Here is a 22,995-nt window from a genome sequence, read left to right on the forward strand (position 1 = left end):
CCATGACTTTTCAGTGTTTCTCTCAAACGCACTATAATTTTTTGAAATGTCCAAAGAATCCCATATAAGTAACTTGGCATTAAACAAACTAACGACTGTTACCGAATTACCATTTTACCCTTTATTATATTTGACCCAAAACCATCTCTTTGCACCAAATGGCGATACACAAAGCATCGTTGGATAGTGATGTACGGACACTCAATCCATGGGAAGCTGATTTCTTCTTCATTAGGGTTTATGTGTTGTGTAATTTCAGTACTGTTAATGGGTTCCCATCAATCAGTCACACACGGTTTCTTCTAGCTTCAGCGGTGCAGCTCAACTCTTCTGCCATTCTGGAATCGAAGCGGTGGGTCCGATCATGTCTCCGTTGCTTCACACAATTACAGAGTTTGTTTTTACACCACTGCAAGTCGTGCCGGGTTAGGTCGGGTTGAGGCCAACCCTAATCCAATCCTAACCCTAACCCAACCCGATTTTTAATCCGACCAACCCAACCCTAACCCTAATCCTAATTAAATTCCTTCAACCCTAACCCAATTCAACCCAACTTGAAGTCAATTTCGGGTTGGGTTGGGCTCGGGTTGGGCCCAACCCAATCTTTTTCCTATCATTTAAAACCTCATAGAATTTCTCGATTTTAGATCTTAACTCATCTTTCACTACATATATTAATCCTATGTTTCATTAGTATTTGTTTGTTGACATTATTTTTTTGTTCTTTTAGTACAAAATTTAGAAAAACAAATGTTAGAATTACTATAGTTTATTATGAATTGTGACTTACGATAGATCTTTCTTGGGTGGCAAACAACAATACAACATAAAGGAGATGAAGAATAAAATTTTTAGAAAACATAAAATAATGTTACTAAAGTTTTAGTCTTTCGGTTAGGATTAAGTGAAGTGATTATCTTAAAAGAAATACATGATATTATGTGGTGGGGGCTATACAAATATCATGCATCTCAACAAATCAATGTATGTTATATTTATATATATATATATATAATATGATAGGGAAGCTTATAATCAGATCCTAAAAAATGCCAGACCAAATGGGGTCAACAGAGATGGTCCGCCCAAACTGCGTATGGCTGCTATGACCTACCTCCGTCTATCAGATGATCTGCTGCAAGGGAAGAATTTCAGGATATTCAAGACATTTGTGAGGAAGATGCATGCCAACCTGGTAAGGAACTATGTGTAGAACTTTGGTCTTTGGATGTCTTTATGCGCAATGAAAATCAATTTTGTGAACTGGGTTGATTTTCACTTCAGGACTACTGTCCAGACCCAGAGAAGTACTACCATCCCCTGGTTCTATTGCAGAGGTCAAAGCCAGAGATTCCAATTGAGGATCTTCTCAAGGCAACAGATCCAATGAAGTCATACCAATTTGATAAAGAAACAGATATGAGTGTTGGTGATTCCTTTGTCGATTGGTTGGACAATGTGATAGATAACATTTCATTAATTTTCCAGTGATTTATTATGCAGTAAAGAAATTCAAACCCAAGGAGCGCCATTTGAAAATGCTACAGAAACTAGACCCGAAGTTGCCTGTACTGTTTCATGGATCTACACTAATAAAAATTCTTCACTTTACTCTTGTTTCTAGAACATAAACTCTTGGTAATACAATTAATCACCAGCAATGTTTTAAAATGTGGAGACAAGGCATTCCACCACCTAGAGGCGTGAGGCATAGTTTAGAACGCAAGAGGCATAAGCCTCCTGAGCACAAAGAGGTGCAAGGGGAGGAGAATAAAGAGGAAGGGGGATCTCATTTTTTCTTTACTTTTAATAAAAATCTTTTATATTAATAAAAATAAAGATAAAGATGTATAACATTAGTTGAAAGGGAGGGTCTTGTCGAAGTGGAGGCAAAGGCATAAGACTCTTAAAACACTGATCACATGTAATGCATAACATTACCCTTCTCTAATGGGTGATCAGTGTTTTAAATTATGGGTCTTGTCGAACAAGATGTATAACATTAGTTTCCTCATTCTTCCTTTTAATCCCCAAAAAGAAAAGATTCTCTCTCTCTCTCTCTCTCTCTCTCTCGTTATTCATAAAATCTCAGATGGAACAGGAAGATTGTTCATAATTTAATTGTTTCCTCTACTATAGCTGGTCATGCATTGAAACCGACATGGGCGGTTGATTTTCCATCAACTCAATGATGATTTTCCATAAGATCAGCGAGTGTGATCTTCCCACAATTGCCTATGTCTAGCCCGTCAAACTGGTTGTAGATCTGCAAGATATCTTTCTCTGCTATCTTCCCCATCTCCTTAAGCTTGTAGATAACGTACTCAGATTTGTTGGATGTACACAAGAAAGAAAAGAGTACAAACTTAGAAGGGATAAGAAACCAAAATGTAAGAAAGAAATGGTCCTTGGTCAAAGCAAAATGGATGTAACAACCAAAGAAAATAGCTTGCTCTCTCTCTCCTGGTCAGAGTCAGAAAGCAACAGTTTTCAAAATACATGCAAGAGAACCCATTTGAATGATACAAGGATTGCACTTGTAGAATCAACAAACCACAAATATGTAAAGTAAATCACTTCTGCATAACAGCCCACATAATATTTTGATTACTAAGCAAACAGACCATAAGCACAGAAAGTAAACAATACATGTAGGGGCCAGTGTGTGTTCAGTTCTGGTTTTAATCACATGGTCCTGCCTAATGACTCAGATCCACACTTCTCAAAGAACCTGATTCAAATACAGGTTTACCATCCCATATGGGTAGTATGGGATTGCATTGTTAAATTACTTTAGCTTAGCAAGCCATGGCACTGTCAACCACCTTCCTGCAGGCATATTTACCAACTTGAGATTTGAGACTCATGTTTGCCATCCTAAAATGTAAAAAAGAGATCAAAGCACTAATTGTTTTATCAGATTATATGAGGATGGTATACTGCTTCAAGTAATAAAAGTGGAACCCCAATAAAGGACAGGACTTAAATATATATATATATGTATGTATGTATGTATGTATGTATGTGGAGTGGTAACAGAAGAAAGGCCCAAAAACAAATAGTCTTATTATTCAAAAGAAAGATTTTTCCTAAGCTAATGTGGGTCCTTCTGGAGTGGGGGAGCATTTAGAGACAAAGATGGTAATATTATAGCATTGTGTTCAGGATCATTGTTGTTGGGGATTCTATCATTCTATCATTCTATGAAGGCTGAACTCTATGCTGTTCTACAAGGAGTGAAACAGGGAAAAAGATATGAATTTGGATGGGGTGATTGCCTTAGATGCTGCTAACATTCAGTTGGTGGCAGTACAACTAGTCAAGGCAAAGCTAGAAGTGATGTTTGGAATAATTAGTGCTACTACCATTCCAGTGATGTTTGGAAGGTAATACGTTCAATCTGAACACAATTGACTCCTAAGATAGGCTGATTCCAATTCATGCTTGCATATTATGTTTTAAATCACAACTTTGGAGGTTCCTAAAAGCTGTAATGGGAAAGCATTATGTTTTTAGGTTCCCCTCTTGACTTTGAGTAATATTCTAGAGCATCTAGATTTCTATAGAATGATGTTTGTGGAAACAAACTCTTTAACTCTCCTCAACAATGAATTGCAGTTACAAAGATAGGACATCCTCGAGTCAGTTCTCACCAGATTCGTCAACGACCTTCAACCCAGTTGGCTTACAGGAATTGCTGCTTGAATATTTCAAGAAAATGGTAAATTAATATGCATCCATTATACTCCCAGAGCTATTTCATCTCATGACTCTCATCACATTAACATAACCACTAGTCAAATTCTACTATTCACCTTAGTAGATACCAAAGAAGCTTACTTGTCATCTGTAATCAGGTTACTTAATGACACTTCCAGGATATATTACTTGAATGGGTTCATGAAAATCATGCTTAAAGATTGAAGGGTAGCCCAGTTGGTGCATTGGATGAATTGTTCTAGCGGTGGTGCAGTTTCGAATCCTGTTGTCTAGGTTCTTGAATTTCTGATAGGCCTCATGCATATGTCTTACAATGCTTATAATTTTGTTTCTTCCCTATACTTCCACATGATTCTCTACTGGTCAACTCCCTTCAATTTATAAATAGCAGCAAAGTGATTTAGACTTGATAATGGTCACATATGTAGAGACTTTTGGACTTTTTTTTTTTTTTTGGCCTTGAATATCAAGGAGTATATGCCTGAGATAGATTAACAATCTCTTCACTATCTACCTGCTAATTACTGGCTGATAATTAATTAAATCATGGGATGTGGGTTATTCTCATTTTTCAATAAGTTCTCCTACTTAAGCCCTGTGCAGTTAGTGGTGAATTAATATATTTGTGGTGCACTTGCTTTTGTAGGATTGGGTGGATTGAGGAATCTCAAGGAATGGATCTTAGTGAGAATTTTCTCACCGACCAAGGCCTACCCTCAGGCTTATTGCATAGCCTCTCTTCATTGGAAATAATCTACCTGTCACAAAACGAGCTTAAAAGTTTTCCAACAAGTACCAATTATATCAATGCCATCTCTTCTCACTTAAATAATTCATTAATTAAATGTTTCTTCAATTCCTATGTATATATAATGGAAATGTTTTTATCGATTTATATATAAACCTTTGCCTCCACTATTTTTGGAGCCCTTTGTACCAATTCTTTAAAAGTTGGCAAAGACACTTCCTATCTAAAAGTCTTGCTATGTAAATGTCTGGTTTATTATGGCCATAATGATAGCTGGGGCAACGATCTTCTTCAATAGGTATTCTTGTAGTTTATATTGGAAGACTAGGCCCATTGTATTTACATCAATATTTGGCAGAAACTATCTCAATGGTCTCACTATTGCTCATAGTATGCTGTTACATTCAAATATATATATATATATATATATATATATATATATATATATATATATTGAAAAACTGTGACTTAAACACCACACATTGGTAAGTTTGCTTTGGAGTTTAGGTATTTCTTTGGATGTGTACTACTGTAGCTCATTATTTTTATAATGGACACTAGTATGTCAAACTAGAATATGTGCCATTACCATATATTGTGAATCTGTTATTTGAAGTGCGGATAGGATACCTTGGATTATTCCTTTTAGTTGAATAGTCATGTTTTAATATTCCCTCTAATGGAACAAGAAATACTGATCAAAGCTTGAGTGCACATTTTACAATTGTACTTCATTTCAGTTATTTCATCATAAAATTGTATGCCTATGAACATATTGCAATTTAGTGATGCAGTTAATTTATTTCCTCAAATTGCTAATTAAAATTCTGCAAACACAATTGTTGATTCTCAGCCTCTGAAGCGGAAGAGTGAAACAGAAGATTGTGAAGGCTTCCATGAATGGACTACCAGTCCTGGATACACTGAAGTGGTTAACAGCCCCCTTCGTACACCAGTATCTGGAAAAGGGGGCAGGGTATACAGCAAGTCAAAGGTTCCAAAGCATAGCAAATCAGGGCCTCAAACCCCTGTGCCAAATGCAGGTGAGAAGTGTCTCTACAATGGTTTCTTTTTTGGCATTAATTCTCACTATGGTTTCTTTTTTGGCATTAAGTTGATTCAGTCCTTCATATGGTCCTTTGGATTGCTCAAAGAAAATTGAAATCGAATGATTTTTTAGTTTCTCAGCTTTCAAAATCTCCTTGAGAAATAAAGCACTAAACTGGATGTGCATGTTTCTAGCACTTTTTTCCACTGTATCATTGGCTGGTACTTGAGATATTGTTGCTGTAGACATTACCAATGAATTATATGATCAAATTTCTTGCTAGTAGCCTCAAGATACTTAAAGAATTAACTAAAATATAACTAATAAACTAATATTGTTATTAGGTGCTAGCAACAGGTAGGGAAATGGCAAAATGTTGCAACCAGTGATATCGTCTGTCATAACTAAATAGATAATAAACATAACTGAGTGTTATATTGTTCAATGATGACTAATTTTTTCTTATTTTTATTTTCACCTGTGCACTTGTGAATTTTATTTGGATATGGAACATAATTTACATCTTTCTTTATATGTGCTTGATTTCAATAATGGTTTTGATGCCATAATATTGGTCCAGATGATTAACCCATTGAACAGAGGGTTAGGCTTAGAATGATGTTTAATTTAAAGCAAATATTTTTCTCATGCAGGAATATGTTGATGCTATAGAGCCCAAGAACATCACAGCATGGTGAAGATGACACTTGGGGAAGAAATCAGAGAAGTAAAACTTGAAAATATTGGTATCTTACAAAAACTTCAGAGAAAACCTTCAGAAGATGTCTACTATCATTGGAGCTACTCTGAAGACTGGTCCTTCATGCGCAGAGCTATACTACATTGCGATCAGTTCTCTTCTGATATACCATAGCTACTGGTTGCATCCATTTGGAAAGGGCTTGGATTTAATGTCAAAACAGTGCAAAATAAAATGGTCAATCAACTTCTTGATAGTGATCATGACATGTGTCCTCCAAGTTCCTTGAATAATGTAAAGACCATAAACTTCCAAATAGATAATGAAGTTATGAAACCCAGTAATATGAACTTTTCCCCTATTGTTCCTGTAAATACATTTGTTTTAAATGATCCTATGGATGTGGATCTTGTTCATGATATGAAAGAAGATAAGCCTTTTCTCCATATATGGACTTGATAGCAGGTTGCCAATGTGTGTATATGTTGAAAATATATAATTTGTGGATGTTTTTGAGGTTTTTTAACAGAGGAAACTTTGGCTGATTTCGATTCCAGTTTTTAATTGAACCAAACAGTAAGAATCGGAATCCGATTCTGATTCCTGATTGAACCAAACAGATGCCAAGAATAAATGATTACGATTCCGATTCCGATTCCAATTCCAATTCCGGTCCTGTCCGCGAACGAAACGCACCCTAAAATTGAGAAATGAGAAGGAAGCAAATACGGCTGGACAAATCCCACATCGGATGTGAGATAAAAGTGAGCGGAGATCTGGTTCTATAAAATATCGATAGGAAAACAAGTCGAAACATCTTTGCGCTTGGGGCAATGACGCAGTCAATGAGGTATTAACCGAGGCGCGTCAATTGCTGGTTGAAAACTATTTCCAAACCCCCTCTTAGTTCTGGGCTTGTCCCTGGCCTCTGAGAATTTCTGGAAGGGTCCCCCAATTGGGTAAGACCCTACAAAGCCGCTTATCTCCAAAATGTTTTGATACTGCTTCGATTAGTGCTGTCCATTATATTACTAATATTAGCTACTCATATCATCTCTTAAACAGGGGGATTGTAGATATTGATTTAAGAATGCTTTACATTGGTATTCCCTGAACTGGAATTTTGCCTACAGCAAATTTCTTGATCTAGCCTACGGACTTATTGTTCACTAGTGTAGAAAAGGTAACGAATACAGCCATCCATCTTTTGGTTGGTTGCAAATTTCTTGCTCTCACAGTATAATCCTGGGTTTGTGTAGTTTCGTTTACTAACTTCATATGAGTAAATCTCTATGAATTACAAGTTGAACCATCTGACTTTTGTCTTGACAGCTCAAAGAAGCCGTAAATTTGCAGTCTTCTTCAGACTGAATCTTGTTATCAGGATACCACAGTACTTCCGCCAAGAAGTTATGAACCGTATGGTATTCTGTACAGTTCATTTGTTCATAATTATTCGACTCGATTAAGGAAATTAGGGTAGTGGTGACTTGGTGAATTTGAATTGCTTGGAAGTTGGAACAGGATCAGAGATGCCGAATTGGAGAAAAATTACCCGGTGATGGGACCAAGTGTTTAAGGTCTGGAAGGACCTAGAAGAAAACCTAGGAAGAATGACACCGTCGAACTTGCTCATGTCAACCTACCCAACTGGGAATAGAATCGTCAACCGGATAATTGGGATTTGGGAGTGGAACGACTACCTCCAGATTCAATATGGACCAGAATACTACTGTTTGAATACTGAAACTTTAGCAAGGTTTGACAGAATTACCGCAAACTTTTAAATTTCATTTGTTTAACTTGAAGTTTTAGACAAACCTGCCACTAACACCCTACATTTAATCAAGTTCGAAATTCAAATCACTCAATTATATTGTTTAGGATAAGATACGAACCCAGGTCCAGGTCTGTTAACATTCAACTATCAATCATCTGAAAAACAAACCTCACCCCCGTCACACACTTCATTTCCAACGTGATCTTCAAATTCTTTTTTAAATACATTTTGGTAGCACAGACCATTCACATCACATGGGCTATTAAGGCTGCATTTGGCGGTACGACTAATAAAGCCTTACCTCCTTAGAGTTCAAATCTACGCCCATTACACCGAGCGTCCGCCACCTATCCATTCGCACGCGGTCAGCATTCCCGCGTGTGGGACTAACAGGACGTCCGTTAGTTTGTCCAGTTAATTTCAAAATTAGCTTAAAATCCTCATTTCTAATTCCCGATCCCTCCTATTTGAATTGGCCGTCCCTTGACCCCGTTCTTCTCCCCTCCACCCGAGATAGGATCCAACTCCTCCGGCACCAGCGACCACTCTGGCAACCAATCCAGTGACACCCACTGCTAGTATTTTAACCCACCCAACACCCACCACCATCCCCACCTCTCTCTCTCTCTCAGTCACCAAAGAAGAAGAAGAATCAAAGAGGAAATTATTAAAAATTTGAAAAAAAGCTCAGAGCTTTTAAGTTCAAAATCTCCATGACTGTACCACAAACAAGTCTGTCGTTGTAGATGGCCGATGGTTTCTTTGATTTGAAATGAGAAAACAAAATATTAAAGAATAGAGGTTTCTTTGATTTGAAATGAAAAAACAAAATGAATTTTGTAGAATACCTGTCAAGAGAACTGGCCGGAGCGGTCGCCGATGCCGAAAAAAGAATTGGATACGAGCTCAGGTGAAAGGGAGAAGAATGAGAGTCAGGTGACGAGAGTAACCACAAGGAATCAGTTGAGGGGGCAGGAATGTAAACATAAGTGTTTTGGGCTAATTTGGGGGCTAATGGGACAAGCTAATGGCCATCATATTAACCCCACACGTGGGAATGATAGATCGCGTACGAGTGAACAGGTAGCAGGCACTCGGTGTGTGAGGCGTTTGTGGGGCAAGAGACAGTGGGGCACTGATTTGAACTCATCTCCTTATTGCAGTTAAAATATCTCTATAAAAATTGAGTTTTTAATTACAAAAATAAGACAAATATTTAAATAAAGAATGCCAAATGCAGCCCAAAATAGTCTCTTATATATTTAATTTATATATTTCCCGGACAATCTACGAATATCAACAGTTGCGTTCATAACAGCTTAAAAAAACTGAGTATCATGCATATCAATTGCTCATTTGTTTGATACTCTATTTCTTAATTTTCTTTATTTGTAATGTAAAAATATATATGTTAAGATTATCTAACACTTGGTATTTTACACTTTGGTTCGGTGGCCTTTGAAATCAATATTTTAATCTCTTATATTTGAACCCAATCCATATATAGTACGTAGGCACGTACACAACCAAGCTATTTCAATGCTGCAATGTTAACCGATCAGGTTAGCACACTTCACCATAAAGTTAAACCCAATCTGACTGATCTGACCATAACCAAATAGGGTCAGGTGAGTGCAGATTTGCTACTTGACCCGACCTGACATCCCTGATCCATGTTACCTTAATTTTTTGAGATTTTTGGACTGCACTCTTCAGAAATCTTTTTTGCAGCCCCTCTTGATTTATTAATAGCTCCCTATAAATTACATCATGCTTGTAAATTTAGCATCAATTCACGGTCAGAATTCAGTCACTCCTATGTAGAGGTAGGATTTCTCAAGAGTGGACTGAATCATAAAAACCCCTAATTTTTTTAAGGGAAAAGTATGGACAGGCCCTATTCAGAATTCTGAATTCCAACCCAGCTATAGCAGAATCCAAAAACATATATAATTCCACTTTTTGAAAAGTTAGGGCAGATTCCCACACCACGTAGGAGTTATTGTTTTGACTAATTTTGTGCGAAGCCAATATTGTTTCAATGTAGTCTCCCATTTTTTTGAAAAAACAAAGACTAAAACTGCCCTTATTACAAAACAACCCATTCGAAGAAAATGTTTGAAGAAAATGCAATCTCATCCCGATAAATGTTTACCTAGTTTGCACATATAGCCCATAAGTGTCAAATAGCCCTTAAGAATTTTGAATTCTTCAAAATAAAACTTTTCAAAACCCAATTTCCCCTTTAAAAGACAAATACTAAAATTCCCTTATTACAAAACATGACTAATTCGAATGGGCCATCCATTCGAACCAGACGATTGGACCATTGACCTAAAAACCGGTGGCAAGAACGGTTCCATTTCTAGCTCATTTTTTAAAACGTTGCTTTCTATCTTAGTACGAATTTACCAATTTAGCAAAATAGAAGAGATTTACTTGACTTTTATTATGGGATGACTTTCATATTATAAGTTGCATATTGATTACTTCAATATTGGTCTTGAAGTCTTGAATGCCCAAATTGCCAATCAAGTGGAAATTTACAAAGATGGACCTAAGATATTGGCTAAGCTCATTGGTATTAGTAATTTTATTTTCATTTTAATTTCTTTTTATAACATAATAGTTTGTTTTTATCATATAAAGTGATGGTTATTGTCTATTCACATTAGCCTTGAATGCCCCATTTGCTAAGTTCTCTTTACATTCCATTTGGCAACAACAAACTATATTTGCCAACTTAATAAAACTTTACAAAGTTGGAATTATGAGACTAATTAGAAGTGCGGGGACATATGATAGTTTATTTTTTGTTTAATAATAAATCAAAAATATATTAGACATAATTGTGTTAGTTACACTTTGATTGCTCTCCCATAACGATTGTATATGAATTCAATATTATACTGGTAAAAATTTACTAATATGGATTGAAGATGTTGGCTAAATTCACTGGTGTATGTTTCATAGCAATTAATTCAAGGACAATGACATAAAATATTAATTATTGTGTGCTCACTTCTCCTTAATGGCCATTTGGCAATACGAATCCATATCAACCGACTTGGTAAAAATTTACCAAGATGGAATTAGCATGTTAATTTTAAATCTAAAGACATGCAAAAACCATTATAGAAGCATAATATTGTTTGATAATGGAAGAAATATATACTAGGTAATAAGTATGGTGGTGTTATATTTTGGTTATCCTCCTATAATGACATTATATACCCTAATTGCTAACTTGGTAAATTTTTATCAAGATAGGTCTAAGGTGTTGGCTAAGTTCATTGTGGAGAACATAGCCATCCTCATTTTGATAAAATGTTTCATTGCAATCAAGTCATGGACAGTGACATAATAGCATTGGTTCTTGTGTGCACCATCTCCTTAAGGGCCATTTAGAAAATATGAGCTTATATGTGCCAATTTAGAGCCCATTTGGATAGTCCTTTTAAAAAGATCTTGTAGCTTTGACAGTCAAAAGACGTATTGAACCTTTGACATAAGATCTAAGAAGCCATAAGACTATTTGGCATATGCACGTCTTTCCGTGCATTGTTCCACATCTTTCCACACAAGATTAAAACGTGAAAGACGTGACAAGCTTCATTTGAAACTTTCCAAAATCACCCCAAAATGGGCTTCTCGCTTCAACATCTCATCTTTTGGCCTTCCACATGCCAAACAAAAATTGACCGACTTTCGATCTTCCAAACTTGTAAATAGCCAAAAAACCGCACAGAAAGACATGCCAAACAGGCCCTTAGTAAAACTTTACAAAAATAGGATTAAAGGATTAATTTCAAATTTGAGAACATAATACAAAAACCATCACAAATGTATAGTATTGTTTTATCACAATTAACTTAAGGATAATGATATAATAGTATTAGTTATTGTGTATACATTATCTCCTTAATAGCCATTTGGCATATATGGGTTATATGTGCCAACTTGATAAACATTTACCAAGATGAAGTTGAATTTTCTTCTTTGAATGAGTCATATTTTCTAATAAAGCATTTTAGTCCTCTTTTCAAAAGAAAATGGGAGACTTGGCATTGAAGCAATGTTGGCCTAACACAAATCATTCAAGATAATAATTCCTATGTTGCTGTCCTAACTTTTCAAAAAGTAGAGTTATATATGTTTTTGGATTCTAGTATAGCTGGACTGTAATTCAGAATTGAGAATTGAGCCTGTCCGTACTTTTCCCTTTTTTAAGCCGTCTCCATGTGTGTGGAGATATACAACACATCATTCTTTTGATCTAAAAATGGAGATATACAAATCCAGTGCACGAGGCTCCTGCTAATGCTGATCTGGGGAGGGACAGATGTAAGCAGCCTTAAATTGCATCCTTAAATATGGAGATATACAAGTAGTACATCAAAATTCTTCAGAAAGGCCAAATAATGAGAACAGGACCACTGTGAAACAAAGTGATCTTAACCTGCATTTAACCGATACAAACACGATCAATTCCTTCACTGTACAACTTACATGCTGCAACGGAGAACCCTTGGTTTTTCCTTCAATAATTAATAGTCGGCTGATAAGAGTGGCATATGTATGAAAAGTACACTCAGCTTCAGCCATAACTCAGTCGTGAATCAGCAGATCGCACATTCATTTGGCGCCGGGGGATCCCAATCTCACAAGCATTAACTCTGGCAGCAAAACGTAGTGAGCAGAGAGACTCACCAACTGATGCCGGGTCAGGTGAGATGTTAACAAACATTAGGGTTTTGGAGTCTCCCCCTAAGCAAGGCTGGTTGACATCAAAATGAGGAAAGGTCAACAAATGCCACGTGATCCAAAAACAATAAGTAGGATAAACCATATTTGGCTAGGGGCTCAAAGATGGCACATTTATTGTGATCAGACAACAAGGGGATCATCCAAATCGATAGTAAAATAAGGTTGTTACTTGTAAGCAATCATAAGAAAAACAACCAAAAGCAGTTGAATATCACAATTCATAAATAATGGAATGAGGACTTGGAACATGGTTCAAAGTATCGATAAGCCTCTGCATATGGGCAGTGGCATATCAGTACTTAGATACACACGGAAATAAATTTTTTTTTTTTGTTTTTGAAAACTTAAAAAAGGGTATTTTTGTATTAAAAAAGGGCGGGGTTCCAAAACACCTGTAAGGAAGTGTTTCGGAACCCAAAAGATACGATACGATATACCCGATACAAGGCGTATGATATCAATTTTTTGAACCTTGCTTGGAAGCAATGCTTTCCACTAACACATGTACTATGACGGAAATCATAGTACATAGGGCTGCAACTTAGGCCAGGTTAGCCCAAATCCAGACCAAAAAAGTGGTGCTGAAGTTCGAGCTAAGGTTATGGTTGAAAAGTCTAAACCCAACTTAACTTTGGGTTGGACTAGAGTTGACACCTTGACCAGCCTGACCCAACCCAAGCTCAACTTAACTTCATATTTGTATGTATAAATATCATACAAGTATGCTTTTATAAATGTAAGTACTTATGTATGTGTATTCACTGTTCATGCATGTATGTATATGTAACTACGCATCTATAAATGTATATATCTATATTTATATGTATTTTTCGCTGCAAGTATTTGTGTATACTATATGCATATTTATATACCTATACATGTATGCGTGTATATTGTATGTTAAAAATTAAGTTTAAAGGAAAAATCTTTTCTAAAACATGATAGTGATGTTCTTTTGCACAACGCCAATAACCCTTAGAGTCTAGGAAATAAGTATATCTGGCAAGAGTTGAGGAGTCGGGCCAACCTGAGACTAACCTGAACCCAACCTGAAGTTTTAGGGTTGGGGGTTCAACAACTCGAGTTGAATTAGGGTTGACCTCAACCTGATGTAACCCGGCATGACTTGCACCCCTAATAATGGAAATGACCACCATGATGGATGAATGTTTTACCTGAGCTGGAGAAATTTCAGCTAAAAAATAAAATAACAAAAGAACCTACTGATGGGGAAAATCTTAACAAGTCCAAGTTGATGGGAAATTTTTCTTAAAAAGTCTCTTTAACCCTACAGAAGATGCTTATATTAAATGGTTGCTGCCTCCTGCCATCCAAACACCTAAGTGCAGTGCATACACACTGCATAAATGCTCATCTTGTAATCTTGATGTAAATGGCCTTTTGAGACCCAAGACAAAACTGGTGGAAGTGACACATATTAAAACATCAGCAAGGACTTTCCAAGACAAAACAAGAGTACTCTAACAAAATCCAGGAGAATTTTACAAGAAAATTGTCTCTAATAAAATGAATCACTCTGAGAGGTATAACTAGGAGAGAAATAGCATCAAGTCTTTTTACCTGGAGAAGATACGTAAGCTTTGAATTCCTGAATGGTACATGGTCCTCTTTCTTGGCAAGCGCAAATATAACATCACTCAGGCAGGAGAGACTTTTATTAATGGCCTGATAAATATTGCAGATAAATTGATGTTTTTACTTTGGAAAGTAGTATGTTGAAAACAAGAAATAAATGACGAATGAGATGATATAAATACCTGGGTTTCTTTAAGCCGATCACCAGTTGCCCCACTTCTGGAGAGTCTTTCACTTCCAGCTAGGTCTATGAGGTTTAACACGCCTTGAACTTGTTGCTCAGTGCTCTAGCAAATTGAAAATTATTAAGCACACAAACTCATTTACACAAGGTTTCAAAAAGTGTTAATAGCACAAAGAGAAGCATTACCTCATTAGTTCCAGATATACGCAATGTGAAGACAAAGTGACTTCTTGATGACTGTTCATTCATTTGGGTCTTACCAACTGACCTGCAATAGAGTAGTAATAGTAAACATCATCTATTCCATATCACATGGGAAAAAAAGGAGGGAATGGGGTGACCTGGGAACATCCATTCTGGAGGATGCATCCTCGATACTGAGACAAAAGGTTACATGTTTGAAAATACAAAAAATACCCTCACATTTTGACTATTATCATTACAAGTGATCATCAATGAAATGTCTTTCAATAGGGATATTCATATTTCACAAAAATGGAAAGTGCAAGCCCCCAGTGAAAATAAAATGCATTAGAGAAAGCCAGTACTTAAAATACCTGCTTTGTGCTGCCTGATGCAGAAGGGAGGATACCTCTTTGATGCTGCAGACATCTACAATAGTAAGATCAGAAACATGGGTATTGCCATTTGCATCATGCTTAATTGCATACTGCTTTCCAACTACCCCATTTTCTGCACGCAATGTGTCTGGACCTGATCGATTCGTCGATAACAAATCACGAATTGTTTCATTGTAAATCTCCAACATTGAGGCCTACAAGCCACAGATCAGAAAAATTATATACTTGATAACACCACACCCACATTCTAGCATCCAATCAGTATGAACAAGGAAAATATGAACCAGGAAGATTCAGGAGCAAACCTGCATTTTGTACTTCCAACCCTGGGACAGAAGTGACTGGCTACTTTGGAATATCTGTTCTAAGGATCGGGGAATCAGGCCTTTCTGCTCGGGGGTTTCTGGCCTGCCCATCATGGTATATGTCTTACCTGAACCTGTCTGACCATAAGCAAAAATGCAAACCTGCCAAAGTCCAAGAAATGTCATATTTTGGGACCATATAAAGCTTGCACTTATGGAGGAACGGAAAACATCTATTCAATGGAAAAACAGAATTACTAAATTCCTCATTTAACTGCAAAATATAAACCTTTTGACAATCAGAAGTAAAGCCCAAAATGTGTTTTCTACCTTCAACAACCAAAATTTCAGTTTGTCAGAAATGTACATGCTTAGATGGATGAGTAGAGAACTAGAAAGGGTAGTCAGAAATGAAGACACTCGAAGGAACTTATAAGTAGCTCCAATAGGTAACAAAATGAGCCAAATAGAGTAAAGTCGTTTGGTCGTGTGCATAGAAGACCATTAACCATTGACAGAACCAGTATGAAGAAGTGCTCTGTTGCGAGTGGAAGGAGCTAGAATGGCTAGTGGTAGACCCAAAAAGAAAACATGGATTAAAGTAGTAAGAAAGATTTTAAGTACTCATATTTTAACAATGGATATGGCACAAAAATAGAATAGAACGAAATAAGATTCATGTAGTTGGATAAGGCTTGGATGATGATGATAATTACAACAACTTCTTGAAAACACTGCTCCAGCAATAAATTGGTGCAAACATTTTTCAGGGAACACTTATTGAAGCATTCCTTCAATTTTTAAGTAATTCACACCTATTTTGGACCTGTTACCAAGCACATTACCAATTTGATCTAGGCAAACTCTAGCATTTTTATCTAAAATGTCTCCACCACCTAGAGAACATTTGAGAAAGCTACAATTGGCAATGCCTTAGTAAGTCAAAGAACCTAGACCCAATGAGGTAAATGCTTAACCAAAAATGAGATATCATTACCAATACATTACAATGTATAAAGGTCACCCAAAGCACAATACATAAGAACTGATGATGACAGAAACATATGCACAACTCCTGCAGCAATCGGGGCTACAAGACCCATAGATAAGTTCCACCAACAATGAAGAACAAAAACAATACACAAGTCTGGGGTATCAGTTAGTCTGCTCGTGTGCATTTCACATTTTCGAAGAATGGGAACCCTCCATTTAGGCCCTGTTGGTTTTACTTACCTGGGTAAGTACGTTTACCAAGGTAAAACTTGCCCGAGTAAGTAAGATTTCAATGTTCTTGTAGGTTACAGCCTTACTTTATATTCAAAGATTGCATTCATAAGAAGCAAAAGAATTAAATATACATGATCTCTAAGTTAGCATGAACAGCTACTAAGAAGATGGAAAACTGTTCAATCTAAACTACAGGCTTTGAATTCTGATTTCAGGTGTTCAAGGAAATAATTAAGGATCACCTTGTAACCATCAAGTGCACTCTGGACTAGCTGTGAGATCTCCACAAAAACATCTTCTTGTGAGGCATCATAGGAAAAAACTTTATCAAATGAGAAAGGGTGTTTTTGCCCTGTTGACAATAGAAATATAGAATGAACAAATGTCGGTTAAACTAATCATGCAGGAAACTAAATGTGTCCAGACAAGGCAAATAGTGAGCATATATTGGCAGGGATTTACCGCTTTGCAACAAGTCAATGCCCCGTCCATGGGCTTCAAGTGATGATGGATAAGAAATAACCTCGGCCCCAGCACCCTCATCAGGTAATAAAGGCCGCACTCTGCAGAAAACTCGGATATTTCCTTTCAACTCCTGCAGTTTGATAGTTGAGAAGATAATAATTAATGGGGTGAAATTATAAGTTTGATGTACCATAAGAAAAGATACAGATGCAAGAAGAGTACCAATATAGTATTGTGCAACTTCTTCCGAAGTTTTTCTGCTTCAATAATTTTAGAATCTGCTTCTGTCAGGCGACTTTGCAAATCCTGAATGGTTCTCTTTTGTTCTTCATATTCTGTCCTTATCTCCAAAGTTGACAAATCAGCTCTCTGAAATAGTAGATGTCATTAGTCAATCAGTACCACTGTACAGCACAAAATACAACCAGCAGTGGTAAAAGAAACAGATCGAGATACCTCCAATTTGTCATTTGCAACTGCTAGCTGTTGCTGCAATATCTGTATTTTCTCTCGCTGGGAAGAACAGGTGTCCTGCAAAATAAACATGCAAAACCAAAATTAAAAATGCAAGAATTGATTTCTTTCAAGGAAAAATGGTAGTGGCATACCTCTAGAGCACTTGATTTCATCATAAGGCTGTCCAACTCAGCAGAAGATTTTCCAGTGGTTTCTTTGTACTTCACTACATCATCTGTTAAAGCTTGCACCTGTAGTTGTTGGCGATCACGATCTTCCCTCACCTGTTGCAACTCTACCCTGAGGCATCCCACTTCATTTACCAACGCCTCCTTATGTTTCACAGCCTCATCCCGGGAAGCCTAGAAGAAAAAAATCCATGTCCCCACTTAATCAGATATAAATGCAATTAATGATCTTTGTATATGAATATATTAATACAAAAATACAAGCACGTAATGTAAAAAGCTTCTTCTTCTACCTCCCTCTCAATTTTTATTAAACTAAAAAAAGTATCACCTCAATCTATGTCAAATCAGGAGCTCTAGCTTTTCATTTGTTTACTCCTCTATAATCATATATCTTCTTTTCCAACTAGAAAAGATCTATTGTCATTATTTATTTTCACAATTAACACATCCACTTATATATCTTTGCTGAATTCAGCATAGCAAGGGCTTTTCCCTTTGTTTCTTTCTCCATTCTTTGATGTATCACATACAAGCACATAGATATCGTCTTTATATCACCTTCCACTAACAAAATAAGGTGTTAACCCTCCAGGTTTTATTTTTTCATAGACCATGTAGGGTTGTTAACATTCAACTTTTATTGTTTAATTTGTTCTTTTTTTTGTGATTTTTAATGTTTTCTAGCTGCTGAGACAAAGGTAGAGCTATATTTTCTTTCATTTAGGATCCTTTTAGTTGCCAAGGAGAAAGTGAAATAAATTAAAAAAGAAAATAAAGAAAATTTTTATTTTCTTTAAATTTTTTGGTTTGCAAGAAAAAGTTAAGAAATTTCCGAGTTAGCAGTTTGCAAATGGGTCCACTCACAAATCGTGCCTTCTGCAATCAACACTCGTACATTTTCAGATAGTTCTCTAAGGTGAAAGCCCATAATTTAAAAGAAAATTTTATGGAATCAATGATATCCTATAGTGGGTCCATCCAGTTTCTTTGACCAAAATATCCGTCCCAAATGTTCCTTGAGAAAATTCCTTAGCTTCTCTCACTCATTAATCATTATCACTTTCTAGGAAGCCAAGTGGAGGCTTCAGAAAAATTATAAAGGTTGAAGACCTTGATAATACTAAACAAATAGGCATCAAACAAAACAATTATTCCTGCTGAATTCCTTTTGTGACCCTACATGCATTAGAAAATTCTTTCATGTTCTTATGGAAATTGATTGTTTCTTTACTGTTATTATATTCGGGCACAGCACAATTAGAGATTATAGCCACTTAGAGGGATTCCATTATCGGATATCATCCTCATTCATCACCTACAAGTCATTCCCGCATCTAGGTCTTTACCAATTAAGTAAAAGATTCATTGTTGAAACTCTGAAACAAATATAAGTAAGCCCACAAACAACTTTTTTAATGGCTTGTCTATTCAAATAATTCAATAAACTTCAAATGCATAGTTGCATAAGAAAGATGACCAATCTTGTTCACTAAGCAGGACAAAAAAAATATTAATTTGTATAAGAAAGAGTGTACATAGAGAAGAAAAAAGAAAATGAGAAGCCAAGAAATGCCTTACTCTGGATGAAGTTAATTGATCCTGCAATGAACTACAGTGACCTCTTAAGTTGCTAAGATTCTCCACTATTGCAGCTTTTTCCTTTTCTACACGTTTCAGAGTCTCATTCGCTGTTGCAAGCTCTGTCTGAAGTTTACTATTGTATTGCTGTAGGCTTGTATTATATTCTTGTAATCGTTTATACATATCATTAAGGGATGCCACCTACAAATGAAATGCCATCAAATGGAAATATGTATTAAGTCTCAGATATAAAAAGGAAATGAATAATAAACAAGAACTGAAGGTACAGTAGTCATATTACCTTTTGATTTGCACTCAATTGCTCATTATGGGCCTTTTCGAGCTCCTCAGCCAAAGAAGCTCGTAACTTCTCAGCAGTAACTCTGGCCTCTTTTTCTCTTCTATGAGAATCAATTGCAGCCTGTGTTTTTATATTGTAAAACAACCAAACAATTAAATCGCAATAGTAATAATAAACAAAACATCACAAATAGCTCAAGCATTTTTCTAAAGAAAAACAGACTTACCAATTTGTCTGACTCTTCCTTTGTAAGCTTCTCCTGCAAAAGGGCACAATTTTTCCTCAACTCTGCTACGATCGAATACAGTTCCCCTTCCTTGTTTTTCATTTGTGCCTCTAAGCAAGTTAAAACTTACAATTCAGTCTACAAAAGTAGGATTTCCTTTTCCCTTCTATCTGAGGATTGTGGGTAACAAAAGAAGGTACAAATTTACCAGTTTGAGCACATTTTCTGTCGGCAGATTCCAACATATTACGTAGCTTCTCCTGCTCAAGGACAGAGTTCTCTTCTAATTCTTGGAGCCATTTGATGCAAAGCCTAAGTTTTTTTATATACTCAGCCATCTGCTCACATTTTCCCTGCAAATCCCACAAAGTAGAAGTAATTTCAAAAACTAAAATCAGGCCCAATCACATGGACAGAATTTTCAAATAATGAACTAATCTACCAACCTTGTAATCAAACTTGTTCTTCCCTTTCATCTTCTCATTCAAGAGGGATTCAACATCTTCTTTGGTGAACTCAATTGCGCTGCAATCAGAGCTCCCATTTCCTGTAGAGTCACCAGAGGCAGCAGGATCTTGACCAGCATTCAACACGGAGAATGCCTGACGTGCTCGGCCGCTATTCGCTGGACCCACCATCTTTCCCGATCCAATCTTCCTACGTTTGTCTATTGGAAAATCATCAACGCTATCTTTCTTCTGTAAAACCAGAGACAAAAAAAGAAAAGGTCACAAAAAGGCACAGATTAACCAAGAAAACGATGAAACAGGGAGGGAGAAGAAGATATTAACGACAAACCCTAAGCTAGAAGCAGAGAAAGACAGGAAAAAAAACGCAGAGGGAGGCAAATCAAACCTTACATTAGAAGGACTTCGAGGAGTAGCGTTGGGTAGAGGGGGTTTGTTCTGGTTCCTCGAAGCCATTTGAAGCTGAGAGATAGATAGAGGATTTCTTGGAGATGTAACTTTCAGTAGGGTTATTGTGGGGCTTTAGATTGCATTTGAAGTTCTCCCGCCGTTGCTTTGACAAGCAGGAAAAGAAATGGTGGAGAAGCCGATAGACAGAGACACTCTAGAACAAGAATTCTAACACAGCATATGGAAAAGAAAAAATTGAAACCCAGAGGCAACTCTTGCTCTCTCTCTCTCACTCGTCTTGTTTTCGGTTTTTTTTTTTTCTTTGAAAATCTTTCGTTCAACTGCGGTTAGGGTCGGGACTCACTCAGCACAGCAGAGAGAGAGAGAGAGAGAGAGAGAGAGAGAGAGTTTGAAATTTTTTGAAATGGGATCCGGCGGTCTTAACCCTTAACTCTTAACTCTTAAAGCATCTGCTGACGGATATGCCCCTACTGTTTGGATATATGTCCAAAATAAGGTAGGTGATAGAGTAATGAGGATGGAGATGGTCGTAAGAGTCATTTCACATTTCACACTCCAAAATATTCCCCCTGTGCAACTGTGTAAGTGCAACGCAAATAAAAAATTAAAGCTTCTCCGCCCCTGTCCACTGTCCACCACACGCGGCGTCAATGGAACGCTTCAATTTTTGCATTCACTGTTCAGCGCTTTCTGACACAACACAGGAGAGGAGAGAAAGAGTGCAGCAGCAAAGGTTTCTCTCCCCGAAACACGTGGAGGGGTGGAGATGCTTGATGTTAGTCATTGTGTAGTTTGTAGGTGGGATTTCCCATTCGTTTGGTCCTGGGCCGAATTTTGCTTTGAATTGTTGTCTTTTCTTTCCACAATTCCCACCCCTACTTTTCAGAGGCTTCACCCTCAAATGATGCTTCTTCACTCAGCATCCAAGCAAGAGGTTTCTAATAAAATAAGGTCTGTCCCATGTCTCAACTCTCACCTATTACCATATTTGATATTTTCATCACTACTATATGTTGTCTTATGTGCTCCATTGATCAAGATTTGCTCTGTTCAACTTTTACCACCTAATGTTATAAAGACTAATCATCTCTTCCTAAAGCTACTGATGTGCATTTCTTGTCTTTCAAGGACGCTTTCACTCATTGAAGCAGAGGTGGATGTGATTTATTAATCAATCTTAATTAGACGTTTACCTTAACCATATTTCTAGGTTTTGATTGTGATGATGTTAACTTTTAAGTTTTAATTTAAGGGGGGTATAATGTAATCACTAACAATGCTTAATTTGCAATATTTTTTTCTTTTTTTTTTCTTTTTGTTTTTGCATGCCGACTAGTGGAGCCTGAACTATAAAAATGATGGAAGATAAGGATTACGAATCCCTCCACTCTCAAGCAAAAGTTTAAATGTCATATGTACAATTATTTTTCCTTTTTCTTTCATTTTTCTGAGTATGAAATCTGAATTAGTTAACCTAAATAAGTGTTGGTTGACCCATAGCTTGATGCGGATGTATCATCTTTTTTATATATATAGAATTAAAAAGATAGGACTTGTAAGGATTTCTTTTTTCTTTTTTTAATTCTTCTTCATCTTCCTCTTTTTTTTTATCTTCTTTGGTCGGAGTACCTGACAAGTAGGTTTATGGATGAATTGGAATTGGTCCATGTTCAAATTGTTGGGAAGAAACTAAGTTTATCCACAAACTATTTCTCTCCCAAAAATAAAAACTTGTAGATATCCAGCTATCACAATTCCAAACAAGATATCAACAAAAACAATCATAAGCCAAGCAAAGAGAGACACACACGATATTTAACGTGGAAAACCCCTCCAATGTGAAGGGTAAAAACCACGGGGCTAAGGAGACCCAACCAAAAATCTCCACTAATAACTTGAGGTAACAATTATAGCAACTCAAACACCACAATATGCTCACAAACTTAGAGCAAATACAGCTTCTCAAACATACAAACGAGAATAACAAAAGCGGTGAAAATAACTGTCAGAAAAACTCACAAATGCGACTACTGTTCAGGCCACAACATGGAGACCTTCACTACTCCAAATCAGATCTCCACTGTTCCGATCGTAGGTCTGTGAATTTTGAACAATCCCACCAAATTTCAGCCAAATCAAACCACAAATGACCCTTGATCAGAATAATTGATGAAGACTGCCACGAAATGTTTTCTTTTCCCAAACAACTACGAATTGCTTCTGTTCGACCTCAAATAACCG

The 22,995-nt window shown here is 36.6% G+C and overlaps 1 protein-coding gene, 1 long non-coding RNA gene and 1 other non-coding gene across 4 annotated transcripts; 2 read left to right on the forward strand and 1 right to left on the reverse strand.

The window, feature by feature from the left end:
- The first annotated feature begins 7,031 nt into the window (after positions 1 to 7,031).
- On the forward strand, positions 7,032 to 7,183 carry LOC148875552 (U4 spliceosomal RNA). Its single transcript, XR_016106029.1, has one exon. It is a non-coding gene; the product is annotated as a U4 spliceosomal RNA (small nuclear RNA).
- Positions 7,050 to 8,626, forward strand: LOC148875553 (uncharacterized). The gene is made up of 3 exons (XR_016109605.1): positions 7,050 to 7,175; positions 7,282 to 7,399; positions 7,549 to 8,626. It is a non-coding gene; the product is annotated as an uncharacterized LOC148875553 (long non-coding RNA).
- Positions 8,627 to 12,325: 3,699 nt separating this feature from the next.
- On the reverse strand, positions 12,326 to 21,169 carry LOC148875554 (kinesin-like protein KIN-14C). Of its 2 annotated transcripts, none has more exons than XM_088966390.1 (17): positions 20,737 to 21,169; positions 20,323 to 20,574; positions 20,085 to 20,229; positions 19,877 to 19,986; positions 19,651 to 19,770; positions 19,347 to 19,550; positions 17,730 to 17,939; positions 17,578 to 17,652; positions 17,344 to 17,490; positions 17,119 to 17,251; positions 16,899 to 17,008; positions 15,430 to 15,591; positions 15,101 to 15,318; positions 14,730 to 14,811; positions 14,542 to 14,646; positions 14,345 to 14,449; positions 12,326 to 12,773 (listed from the first exon to the last, which is right to left on the reverse strand). In XM_088966390.1, the coding sequence occupies exons 1-17, from the start codon at positions 20,797 to 20,799 to the stop codon at positions 12,594 to 12,596; spliced, it is 2,421 nt and encodes an 806-aa protein (XP_088822516.1). In that variant the 5' UTR covers positions 20,800 to 21,169; the 3' UTR covers positions 12,326 to 12,593. The 2 variants fall into 2 exon arrangements, with proteins under 2 accessions (XP_088822516.1, XP_088822517.1); XM_088966391.1 differs by having other exon boundaries at positions 20,732 to 21,169.
- Positions 21,170 to 22,995: the final 1,826 nt, after the last annotated feature.

The sequence above is a fragment of the Nelumbo lutea genome, chromosome 1, assembly GCF_056320005.1.
Source record: "Nelumbo lutea isolate HS-2025 chromosome 1, American lotus-T2T, whole genome shotgun sequence".
Taxonomy (NCBI): domain Eukaryota; kingdom Viridiplantae; phylum Streptophyta; class Magnoliopsida; order Proteales; family Nelumbonaceae; genus Nelumbo; species Nelumbo lutea.

Coding starts and splice junctions, on each gene's coding strand:
- LOC148875554 (XM_088966390.1), bottom strand. CDS start 20,799: ATGGCTTCGAGGAACCAGAACAAACCCCCTCTACCCAACGCTACTCCT. Junction 20,575..20,736: donor CTCCTCGAAGTCCTTCTAAT/GTAAGGTTTGAT, acceptor CTGGTTTTACAG/AAGAAAGATAGCGTTGATGA. Junction 20,230..20,322: donor AGAACAAGTTTGATTACAAG/GTTGGTAGATTA, acceptor TGGGATTTGCAG/GGAAAATGTGAGCAGATGGC.